At 44.4% G+C, this 12,491-nt stretch overlaps 1 protein-coding gene across 1 annotated transcript in view; it reads right to left on the reverse strand.

Annotated features, from left to right (window-relative positions):
• The window catches only part of WNT5B (Wnt family member 5B), a 278,878-nt gene that overhangs the window by 67,449 nt on the left and 198,938 nt on the right, over positions 1-12,491 (reverse strand). Inside the window, exons 2-4 of the mRNA XM_029599903.1 lie at positions 11,123-11,259; positions 9,984-10,231; positions 3,877-4,169 (exon numbers count right to left, since the gene is read on the reverse strand). Of these exons, the coding sequence (XP_029455763.1) occupies positions 3,877-4,169; positions 9,984-10,231; positions 11,123-11,259 (678 nt within the window). The remainder of the gene's footprint in view (positions 1-3,876; positions 4,170-9,983; positions 10,232-11,122; positions 11,260-12,491) is intronic.

Consider the following 12,491-nt stretch of genomic DNA (forward strand, 5'->3'; position numbering starts at 1 on the left):
TGTGTTGTTCCACTGAGGTAGGTGTGATAAAGATTGGCTTTTATTGCCTGTTTTATTGTAGCAGGGGGAGGGAGCTGCTCTATAGCCACACAGGCCCCAGGTAATGGCACCATTCTCTAGCTCTTCAATTGCCTGGTATGTTTCTTGTTTTATTGACCTGTAAATGGGCGATGGAGGTACACCCTACTGGAGTCTGAGTGCGGGGATATATTCAGGTGCACCCAGAACAAGCTGGACCACTACAGATCCCTACAAAGAAAATACGTGCTAGCAAAATACCTTACCTCGTTCACAAGTGCAAAAAAAAAACCAAAACAAATCAGAACTTTACCAAATACAGGATAAGTGACCATAGATTAGAAACAGAAAGATGCAGACAAAGTCTAAACTGGATATCCCAAGAGGCCAGACTCTGTATGCAAGGCAACACTTCAGAAACAGCAACAGAAATGCATTTGCTCCTGTGCTCTGCAAAATACAAAGAGACCAGAGATGCACATTTCCCAAAGCTGATGGAGAAAATCCAAGCCTTCCCACAAAAGAATGAGCAGGAAAAATTCTTTGTAATCCTGGGGAAAAAAGGAGAAACAGCGGCTACAGCAGCATAATGTGGCATCCTGCCTCCAGGCCAGAAATTAAATCTGTCCAGGGACAATATGGATCAGCACCCAAATCTGAGACATGTCCTTCATACTGTACTTTCTGTAACCTGTAACTTTACTTATTTTATAATTTGTTTCTTTTCTTACCCTTTTATTTTAATCATTATATATATATGTATATATATATATATATAAATGTAGCAATACATGTACAATTTGGCAATACATGTACAATTGTTATGCCAATAATGTTATCCGAATCTGAATGTACATTCACGCACAGGGAGGAATTGAGGGAAGGGCCAAGGAGGTAGTTACGGCAAATGAGGAGCATCCTTTTTTTCAAGGGTAAGGAGGTGGGAGCCAGAGGTTGGCTGGTATACTCTGATAACCTACTCTAACCTTTCACCCCCAGGAGAGCTGGATTTCAAGCTTGGATTAAACCCCACTGAAATAATGTTTGGTGAGCTCCCTAGATATGACAGGCAAGATCTCGCTCAGACCAGCCATCAATTCAAAGATACCAACCTGGAAAAAAAAAAACAAAAGCAGAAACCCTTTTGGACCCTGGACCTTACAGTTTCAAAGCCCCCAAAAGACACAAATCCCAGTCCACAGGTGACATGCAAGGGGGTTACGTGATTTGCAGAGACTGCTAATTATATCTTCTGGTTCCTCAAATACCAAACAAGTCAAAAGCTTTATTAGCAGCACAAATATGTCTGTTACTAACGATGAGTCTAAAAAGTGCCTTAACCAGAATATTTTAGAAGAAAGCAAAGGGTGATGATGTGAAAAGAACAATAATCAAAAAGAGATGGGGAAAGAGACATGAAAAAGAGAGAGAGAAAAGGATATGGGAGGGAAAAAACGGACAGTGAGAAAGAAGCCATAAAGAAAATATAGAGAAAAAATAGACCATGAACAAGGAGGAGCACGGCAAAAGGAAGCTGAGCTGATAGGAAACATTCCAAGCAAATAAAAAGAGATGAGAAGGAACATTACAGCGTCTGGACGATTTTGGTTTTAATTTGTATGAGGAGAGAGAGAGAAGTGATTTGAGCAATGACAGTGACAGAAGGAGGCCTTGCTCTTACATTCCAGGACTTATCAAAACTCACACTTTCTTGTTTTGATCCCTAAATGCTTGTCTGCCAGATATTCATATAAGAGCCCCTTTTTTTTTTTTTTTTTTTTTTTAAATTGGGTTTTACACATGTAAATGCACTTTACCCGTGTAAGTGGGCTTTTGAAAATTGCTTCAATATATGCCATTGGATTGTTCATAGGATTTACTCGCTTAAGTGCACTTTATGCACGGAAATGTTTGGTTTTTTTTTTTAAATGGCCATGACAGTATGTTACATGTACACATGTAACTCCTTTTAAAGTGACCTCCTTAATATAAAGCTTAAACCCAGGTGCTGCCAAAAGAATATCTAGGCGAGTCTTGAGAATGTTAATAAACCTTTGGCCTGCCAGGAGGCCTCCATGAGGGCAATCATGAAGCGTACAGGGGAACCTGTACACCTGATAACAGGGAGCTAAGTCATGTGCTTTAAGCCTAAGAGGGCTAAACAGGAAGTTCCTGATTCTTCCAACGTCCATTAACCAATGATTCACAAAAGGAGTGACCTGGTAAGAAAAGGATGAGGCCTCTCCGCCAATGACTCTGTCTAACCCCAGGCAAGTCGCACTACTCAGCCAGCACTTCAATTAACAAACTGAAATCAATGAAGCACGTTGGTTCCCATGCTAGTTCACTTATGCAATCCTCATTTCTAAATCGCATTAGGGCCTGGATGTAATGCCATCCATACATTTTGTAATGAATTCATTTATGACCTCTATTCCTAGCTGGAATTAATAATGGACGTACTGACTTTTGTATAATACCCTGCATCTTCCAGCCTTCGTATAATCCAGCAGGGATGTCACAATCTCATGTGAGACGTTGCTGGTGAGCACCAGGCTGATACTTCTAGTACCAGCAATGCGAATCCCGTTTCGACGCCCCCCCCTTCCCCATCTCATGTTCTGCGCTGCCTGCTCCTCAAGGTCTGTGATGCCATGGATGAACAATATCAGTGGCTACTTGACTTTTTCCCCCTCTGTCAGATGGTTTTCAAACATGAATACGTTTAAGGAAATTTGAAAAAAAGGAATGCATTTTCTGCTTTGGCCTGTTATGTATTTTTCCCTGGAGTCAGATGTACGGAGCGTTTTCCAAAAGCCTGCTTAAAGAGACTCTGATGGGAGGCAGTTTGTTTTGTCTTTTCTTTTTTTCAGTAGTACAGAACACAAGCTCTGTGCAGGAATCCGTAAAAGGCAATGCACTGTCAGGTGATATTCTACCCAAAGTGAAACAGTAAGCAGTTTTTTTTTTCTGCTGAAGCTGCAAGCAGTCTTAGTGGGCTGCAATACTGTTCGCTGGCGTACAGGAACTTTTGGGACCACACAGGTCCCTTTTCGGGAGCCTGTGTGGCCTCAAAAGCTCTTGCAGTAGGCCATCTGTTCATACTGGTGGTCCAGGAAAAGCTATCAAAAAGTTCCTAACCCTTCTCTAGAACCACTATGTCTACTAGAAGTGGGCACCAGCCAAATTTCAGGAAAACCAGGTTGATCTGAAATCTGATTGTGCTGATATAAAAATCTGACCTCTCTCCGCCTGGAACCTCTCCAGCATGTTCCTATAGTGCTAAGACCGTAAAGCACCCTCGTGTGATCTGGAAACTATTATAAAAAGAAGAGGGTGATGTTCGCAACCATTACAGATTCTCGGTTTGTGGGGAAAATGACCACAAACTGTAAAAAAAAAGTTCCTGGCTTCTTATTTCTGTAGTAAGCTGCTTTCTGACTTCATCTGATAATGATATTTAACGCTGCTTTCAGAACTCTCGACCCCACAGCCCGTCGAGTTTTTGGGAAGTCCGTGATGACTATGCATGAGATGAATTTGCCTATGCTGGTCTCCAAGATATGCAAATATATCTCACCCATATGCACAGCTTTGGGCTAGGGCTGGGAACCCGGAAGACTGCGGTTCGAGTCCTGCTCCTGCCGCTGAGCCCAGCAGAGTCCGTGGGCAAGAGCTTATGTCAAGAATACCTTTCGCTAATGAGCGCCTAGGAGGGGTGGAGCTTCATTCTCCCTGCACGCAATTTCTTGCGCAGCAGTCTCGGTTAGGTTAGGAGACTGTATAAAACTGCTAGAATAAAACGGTTTCAGGTTAGTGCGGGCAGGCGGCATAACCCCGTGTCGCAAGCCTCCTTACCCGGCGGCCTGCCTCGTTGTTCTGCAGATTCATCAGCGTCCGCGCCTGCTCGTCCGAACCCCTGGGGTAGTTCTTCTCCCGCTCCCGGGCATCCACAAACTCTTTCGCAAAGCGATACCCGTAGTCCACGTTGTCCCCGCAGCCCCCCCAGAGCCAATCGCGGGGCAGGTCCTTGGGGCGAGGCGTCCGGCTGCAGCCACAGATGGAGAGCTCCCCCTCACGGCAGGCCCGGCTGATGGCATTCACCACTCCGGCAGCGCTCACGGCGTACGTGAACGCCGTCTCTCTGCTGCCTGCAAAGGAAGGAGGAAAGGGGAAATTAGGAACGGATTCTCGAGAGTCAGCAGGAACTTCACAAAGCCGGGAATTTTTTTTTTTTTTCTTTTTTAATGGAGGAGTCTGGCAGCTCCAGTTCTGGTCATACAGGACACAACCTTCAACTGGTTATATACTACGGTATGCAGAGAATGCAAGAGGATGATAATCTTGGATTACTTTGTCCCAAGCTCTTTTCACAAGGGAAGCAATAGGACCAGCCTCAGCATCACTAAATAAATAATATGAATAATATTTAATATCCGACTGCATACAAAATACTGTGCAGAAAGATACTCAATTTCTATCCATATAAGCATCCAATCTAAAAAATTATTCTTCTTCTGCAGTTACATTTGTTTTAAATGAGGCACAGGATGGTTAAGGGACTTTTCCCCACTATCAAAGAAAATCAGTGGCCTGTAAATCCAGGACCTCGTCCTATTGCTGGACGCCTGACAGTCTTTTTTCTTGCACTTTTCAACATGGGATGCAAAGGCATCGTAGCAGTAAATCAATCTATTTGTCTGACCGCAACAGCTTGTGGTGTTTGTCTCAAATGGGGATGGAGGGAACGTCCATTAGGGTCCTGCAAATTGCATGATTCAGGTAATTTTCAATATGGTAATATTGAAAAGCGCTTGAAAACCCAAGCTTATGTATTGGTTTCCCTTCCTCCCTTGCTTTCATAGTACCATGACAATTAAAGCACCCTGCTAGAAGACTCCCCAGTTACCAGAGGGATTCAGGAAGCCTGGAACACACTTCTAAATCCCTTCAGTTGCAAACTGATATAACTCAGTTTAAAACAAATGTTAAAAAACATACATTTCGTGTGGCTTTTGGAGGGAATTCAAATAGTTGTATTTGCCTCTTGTTTTCATGGCTTGTAGCTTTCTGGGATATGCAGAGACTATTATATGAGATTATAATAGTTGGAATTCCTCTTTTTCTGCCAGGTAATGTTTTCCATGTCATCTGTCATGTTGCAGAGGTCATATTATATTCTGTATTTTGCTTTATGAATTTTATATTTTTATTTATGTTAATCTATTTATTTATATTTGTAACCAAGATAGCTTTGGTTTATTATTTTATGCTCTATTTTGTTTGTATGACTTGGTTTTTTTTTATGAATGTTTTAACTGTAAACCTACCTTGATCACAATTTGTAGAGGCAAGCAAGAATTCAATAAATCAAATCAAAATCAGCCATGCAACAAGCAAAAGAAATTTCATGAACTTATTGTGGAAGAATGTTTCCCTATGTGAAAGACAAATGCACTGAAAAAGGCGATTTTGTGGACTGGGTCTGAGGCCTTAAAAAGAGGTCCATGAATAATGGATGGCTGTATTAAGGAAGGCTTTCTCTCCAGCTGTTACTCACACCTCTGGTGGGAAGCAATCATTGAGGGTTCATCCCCAGTTTGCTCCTTGAATGACTCACACAAATTCACTGCTGAGACAATGATCGGAGGGGAATTTTATCACTTTTTAAATACTTTCTCTGGTTAGTAAGAATGGTCTCCCATTGTGTATGGTGAAACCGGGCTGAATAAGGGCCAGAGCTAAGAAAAGTGCCTCCCATTTGTATGCATGCTTCTTAAATGTGTGCAAGCCTGTGCATTACCTTTGTATATTGTTTGCCCAGACATGTTACATATATAGTCAGAGACTACATCCGCCTGTGTTTGTGTATTACACTACAATCTGATATCCATGAGTACAACTGGTATTTGTGTAGTGCATAGTTTATGTGTGGAGCTTCTGTACTGTATAATTGTGTTATGTACAGTTGTGTTACATACTCTGTGCTTTTTTTCATTTGATACTCTGCCTTTCATATACCTTAAGGCAGCTTATATAACTAATAAACTCAAACCCATACCCACCTCCCCAAATACAAAATCTGAACCCCCATCAACCCCTCCTCCATCTCACCCTATACACAAAAATCTCAATTGCATCAACCTCTCCCCCTATTCCAACCTACTCCTTTGAAAAGTACAACCTAAGAAGATACAATACCTACTGATAAAATCTGATCAGCCCAAGCACACTATACCCAGGAATTAATAGAGAATGTATACTGTCTAGTTGTGTTATGTGCATGCTGTATATTTCTTAGAAACAGAGAAACATGACAGCAGAAAGAGACCATATGGTCTATCTAGCTTTGCAATCCCCTCCGCTCCCTCAGAAATCTCCTGTTCTTGTCCTATGCTTTCTTGGATTTAGATACTATCTCTGACTCTGACTACACCACCTCCATTGGGAGGCTGCTCCATGCATCAACCACCCTGTCTGTAAACAAATGCTTCCTCAGATTGCTCCTCAGTCTATCTACCCTTTCACCTTCATCTCATAACCCCTTGTTCCAGATTCTTCTTTCCATTTCAAGAGAGCCACAGTCTTGTGCAATGATATGTTTAATGTCTCTATCATATCTTCCCTTTCCTTTTACATGCTCATATCTTTATTCGGGATGCACTGGGGTGCAGTGCATCATTTCTTACAAATAATTTAATGTGACATGTGGAAGATCATACACTCTGTATATGTCAACAGTTCCCAAACCTGTCCCGATAACCCCACAGCCTGCTGAGTTTTCACGATTTCCATAATAACTGTGGCATGAGCTGAATTCACTTATACTGGTCTCCAATATATGCAAATATATCTCATCCATATTCACTGTGAATATTCAATTGGCTGAGGGGGTCACTAGGGCAGGTATGGGAACCATTGGTATATGTTTTACCTGTAGCACTAATGGATTGAAAGACTGTTTAAATGGACAACACATATACTGTAAATAGTAGGAAGGGTGGGGGAGGGTGATCAGCTGGCTCCAGATCCACTTCTGGCTATTCTCCACTGCATCATTGAACTTTTAGTTCCAATTCCTCTCATAGAAGTTGGACTAAAAAGTCCATGATGCAATGGGGTAAAACCAGGATCAGATCAAGATGTCCGGACCGGCTGGTCACCCTGAAAGAGGGCCAAAGCTTAACCCACTGAACGTTTAATTAAGTTGTAATTAAGGTACTATAGCTACCCATTTACACAACTGAAATTAGATGACAGCAATTGAAAAAAACTGCTCCCTCGCCCACTTTCATTGCAAAGGCTTTCACAGTTCAAGGCTGGAAATTAATCTTTAGACCATTCACCCCTAACAGTGTCTGCAATATTAAATATAGAACATGCCGGGATCTCCTTTTGATAAAATTATTATGGATGTGTATATGCAGTGTGAAGGTTAGAATAAGCAGAAGCCCAGTCTGAAACACCAGCATATGTGTGAGTATTCATTTACTGATATTTCTCCCTCACTCTTGATCTTTGCTGCCCTCCAGTGGCGACTCCCTGCTAAGGATCAGAAACTAACACAACTCTTCTTCACCCATTATTGGAAAAGTGTGCAGAAAATGCCTCTGACTAAATAGTTTTAATGCATCCCAATGGATAACACACTGATGCACTTTAAATCATCTAATCTAACTGAGCATGAAGTAACATGCAAACAAATTCAGTTCCTTTGGCTCACAAGGCTGAACTCCGGAAAACCTCATCTGTGTCGAAACAAGTCTGATCGAGAAGTAGGTGTCTGCATAACATAGAAGATGACGGCAGAAAAAGACCACCCACTCAATTCATTCTGTCCGGTTATTCCGGTCTGCACCACTATAGACAGATCCCAGACAAGCCTGACTCCTTGTAGGATATTACTCCTTATCCATTAGGTTTTGTCATCTTTCTCTCTATATATATACTTTCTCTCTATATATATATACTTAGATTATTATATATATATATATATAATCTAAGTATGCCCACCAACAACAGCCTCACTAGTTTTAATAGCTGTTTAGATTATTACAAATCTTGGTGGTAAAACAGGGAGAGAAGGGTGTCTGATTGAAAGATTAAGTAGGAAAATGTATATGCTCACCAAACCAGGATGGTAGTGAATCAAGGGAAGGCAATAAAACCTGCACATAAAAATAGATAGCTAGAAGGAGATGTAAATTTGTATGCATGTATCATTTTCCCCACTGCTCTCAGAGTCAGTTCCCCCTGTGTCTAGGAACTGGCTAACCTAGTCATCCTGTCTGACAATATAACAGGGCCCATGGCTAGTCACTACTATATGGGAGATTAAGCAGCATCCAGTAGGAGTCATAGTGATAAGGAGCTCCTGGGAGCCCCTATTAATGGTATTTATGAAAATAAATGCTATTTCACCAGAGTGCAGCCCAGCCAACTAGTGAGAGAGTCCCTTGAAATTAAATTGGTAACCTGTCACAGGAGGAAAGAGCATCACCAAAGATTTCCCCATTTGGTAAATCTCTCTCTCCAAGCCGGAACCCAAACTCGGAAAGGGAAAGTTGTATTTGTCAAACTCCTGCCCTGGGGGAGGGGAGGCCTTCCTTTTGTTTTTCAGGGCCCCGGCTATAGCAGCCTCTTCTCCAGCGATCTGGGATGGGACACAGGGAACCCGAGCCCGGATTTCTCAAGTTCCTTGCCATTCTCGGACTGCTCGGCTCACACCTCCAGTGCAAACCCAACAAGGACCTGCCAATGAGCTTCCCACCGCCAGTGGGTGCCGGGGGGGGGGGGGGGGGGGACGACTCACGAGCTGCAGCAGCTGTAACACACCCTTTCCGGACGAAACGGATTTCACCTCGGATCGGCAAGAAAATGTCATTCGATATTCTGCGACTCGTGGGGGGGGGGGGGGGGGGAGCGCAGATCTCCTGTGACGAATGAAAATCTAAACTCGTGGCGGGGGATCCATTGCAAGAAAGGACCAGCCCAAGCAGAACTCGCAGCATTCCCCGTAAAGGAGAACAACCACCCCCACAGACCCGACAGAAAAGGCAATACAGATCACGTCCTGGGGCATAAAATCCCACCTTCTTAGGCTGCGGAAGGGGCAGGGGGACGGGATGCAGCCCACCGAATTGCAAAAGCTGGCAGGCAGTAGTAATTCATGGGGAATCCCAAGGGCATCTTAACAGAAACATCTGTTGTTTTATGACCATCATTTTCTCGTTTCGCTGTTTTAGAAAACCGTGCCAGTTGTTTGAAGAAGCAGGGTTAACCGAGCCAGGAAGCAAAGATGGTCTCTGAGCCGAGGGAGGGAGCCCATTTGACCCACCAGAGAGACTTTCCAGTCGAAAAATAAACTCTGACCAAATCTGCTCTTAGGCTTACCAGCAGGAGGACTGTAAAATTTTAAAGTGCAGAAGAAAAACAACATCCACCCCTGATTCTACCTGCTCGGGCCTTTCACCCTGATTGCGCTGGATGCTCTAATTTAATTTAAAAAAAAAAAAAGTATAGACTGCTGTTCTTGGTTACAAAAGGAAAAGAGTGCCGTGTATCACTGAATAAAAAACTATATTTATTTATAAATATTTGATATCCCCTATTTTCCTAAATTAGTTTTAAAGCGGATGGCAATCAAAATTAACAATCCAAATTGCAATCAGTCATATCAAAGGCACTAAACATGGTGGTTAGTGCATGTATTCAAATATAGCTGGGCTGAAATGTCTCTTTGATACCTTTTGGATGTCAGGCTGGATGCTTCATTAACAGTTGTAGTCAATAAAAAAAAAAAGTGCAAAGACATGTTAAGGCAATGGGGAAGGCCTTGTCTAGAGGTGACAGCAGTTGAATAAAATAAGGCTCACGAAGGACTTAGTACCTAACCCAATTTTAGGATAAAAATCACGGGCATGGCTAATCATGGCCTGCTCTCAATCCGACCTGCCCTTCCTTACCTATCTGCATGACCCTGCCAAAGACGGAGGTGTTGTCCACGGTGCTGCAGTTCCACCGCCTCTGCTTGAACTGGTACTGGCACTCCTTGATGCCAGTCTTGGCTCCTTCTCCAATGTACACCATGTGGTCCTGGTACAGCTGGCACAGCTTCCTTTGGCCGGGGGAGAGTCCGGCCAGCTGGCTGCAGAGGGGCTGCGCTCCTATGATGTACATCTCGGGCCTCTGAACCGGGTTCAGCGCCAAAGACCTGGAATGCAGAAAGAAATAAAGAGTCAGTCATGTCCGCAGCACCCCTTTCCAAAGCACCGGCTGCCAGGAACACTGGGGGGTGTTCGCCCCAACGTCTTCTGAGGTGCCACCGGGCAGGATCAGCTTTCCAAAGCTGTATTTACCAACAGCAGAGGCCCCCCCCCCCCCCCCAAGCAGGCTTATGGTATCAATTGAAACCTAAAGCATTCTGATGGGAAACTGTAATATTTTATTTTCCACTGCATGCATCACATTATTTAACATTTTTATTTTTTTTTCTTCTAAAATCAGCAAGCCCTTTCAGTCTGAAAAGCCAGGGCCAGACTAGAATGAGAGCAACTTTATTATTATTATTATTATTATTATTATTATTTAGCCAAAGATGTTTGGAAATTAATTGAAAGCAGTATTAAATCTTGTCTTCAGGAAAGTCTCCTTAAAAAAAAATTAAAAAAAATGATCTGAGGCTCTCAACAAAGATCAATTATAGCAGAAGCCAGATCTTCCTTTCAGCGGAGAAAGCCCGAAGCTTTGGGCAAAGCGTCCTCCTTCAGAAGAGGGGCTGAACGGTGGTGCGGACAGGTTGCAGGAATCATTCACTCCTCACGTTTTCTTTCACAACTTTTCTTTCACACAGAATTCCAGTTCATAACAGATCCAGGTTTAAACCCTCCATCAGCAAAATAAAAAGGCTTCAACATTGTTTTCTTTTTTTCTCAGTGAAAGAAAAATAAAACATGGCTAGATCTGCACCTTGGGCAATAAACATTATGTCCCCTCTGCAAAATGCAAGCTGATTAAAAAAAAAACCAAAAAACATTCCAGATGTACAAAAAACAGGAATTGTAAGTAACTTCTTTCTTCCCTGCCCCCTTCCCATCACACTTACCACCAGGAATTAGCTTCTGCCAGGAGCTGGGTGCAGCTGGACAGGACAGCGGCTGTGAGCAGCAGCGCTATCCCGCTCATAGTGCGCCTCTCCCGGCTCCGTCGCCCCGCAACCGACGATCGCCCAGGCAGGGCTCTCTGCAAAAGAAGCAACGAGAGGGTCGGCTTTCACGCCAGCGTTTCAGGGTAGCGAGGAGCTTAGGAAAGACGAGGGGCCCATACTGTAAAGCAGAGCCGGGGGGGGGGGGAGGGGAGGCGACCCTGGGGTGGCCCGCAGCGAGTCCGCAGCTCCCCGGCTCCCCCTGCTGGACAGACAGGAGAGCAGGCGGCGGCGGCGGCAAGCAGACTCTCGCGCCCCTCGCCTCCCTGCGAGTGACGGGGCTTCGCGCCGCCGCCTCGCTTTATGAGGGTCCCATCTTCTGGCTTTGATTGGTCCAGACGCCAGAGCCCGTGTGAGCGGAGAGGAGTTTATAGCGTTGGGGGGGGGAGAAGTAACACATTGGAGAGAAGAGCGCCGAATAGGTTTAATTTTGTTTAAAAAAAAAAAAAAAAAAGGAGCGGGAAGGTTTAATAAAAAAAGAAAAAAAAGGAGCAGAGTTGCAGACGCTCTTGCTATCCTCAGTCTGGCCACTTCTTTTTTTCTTCACCCTGGCAGCAGCCTATACCCCCATGGCCCCCCCCCCTCCCCCTCCCCACCTAGACTTGGGAAAAGACAACACACACACGCACGGAGGGGAGCACCGCACTGCTGAAAGCCTCTGCTGCCAAATGGAAAGAGAGAGATAGAGACCCCCAAGTGGTCCCAGCATTTCAGGGATATACTGCGCTGCTTTGGGAAAACAAAATTCCCCAGCTAGCTGACAGATCAGCTCTTTCTCCACCCGTACGACCCTCCCCGCCCTATCCCAATTGCTATACACACACACATTATTCTCACGCCGGTTTAGTATTATACTGTGGTCTCATTTAGGAATAGGGGAGCAGCTAATCGCAAAAGTCTCTTTCCTCCTGTGCTACTCGATTTAAGGTGGGGGCTGCAGAGCAGGAGTAAAGGGAAGAGGTGTAGCGGGGGGGGGGGGTGGACAAACCTCCTTCCCCTGCCCCAGTCCCTATACCGAGCCTGGTACCAGCCTTCTGCCTCTCTCGCCACCCCCATGTTGCTCCTTTACATAATTTCCCCGGGTTTTGGATCCCTCATGCGCTGGGTGTCGCTAGTCACTTATGACAGGGTTTCCAGTCCCCCCACGTTAATGGATCCGCTTTATCTGCCACTCACTAACGGAGAGAGCGGCTGTAGCTTAGCGCACCAGCCCTCGGCTGGAGTTTGCCGCTTTTTTTTCGGGTCCCCTTAATCCTCCCGGGCACAGAAA

Source organism: Rhinatrema bivittatum, chromosome 4, assembly GCF_901001135.1.
Source record: "Rhinatrema bivittatum chromosome 4, aRhiBiv1.1, whole genome shotgun sequence".
NCBI classification, from domain to species: Eukaryota; Metazoa; Chordata; class Amphibia; order Gymnophiona; family Rhinatrematidae; genus Rhinatrema; species Rhinatrema bivittatum.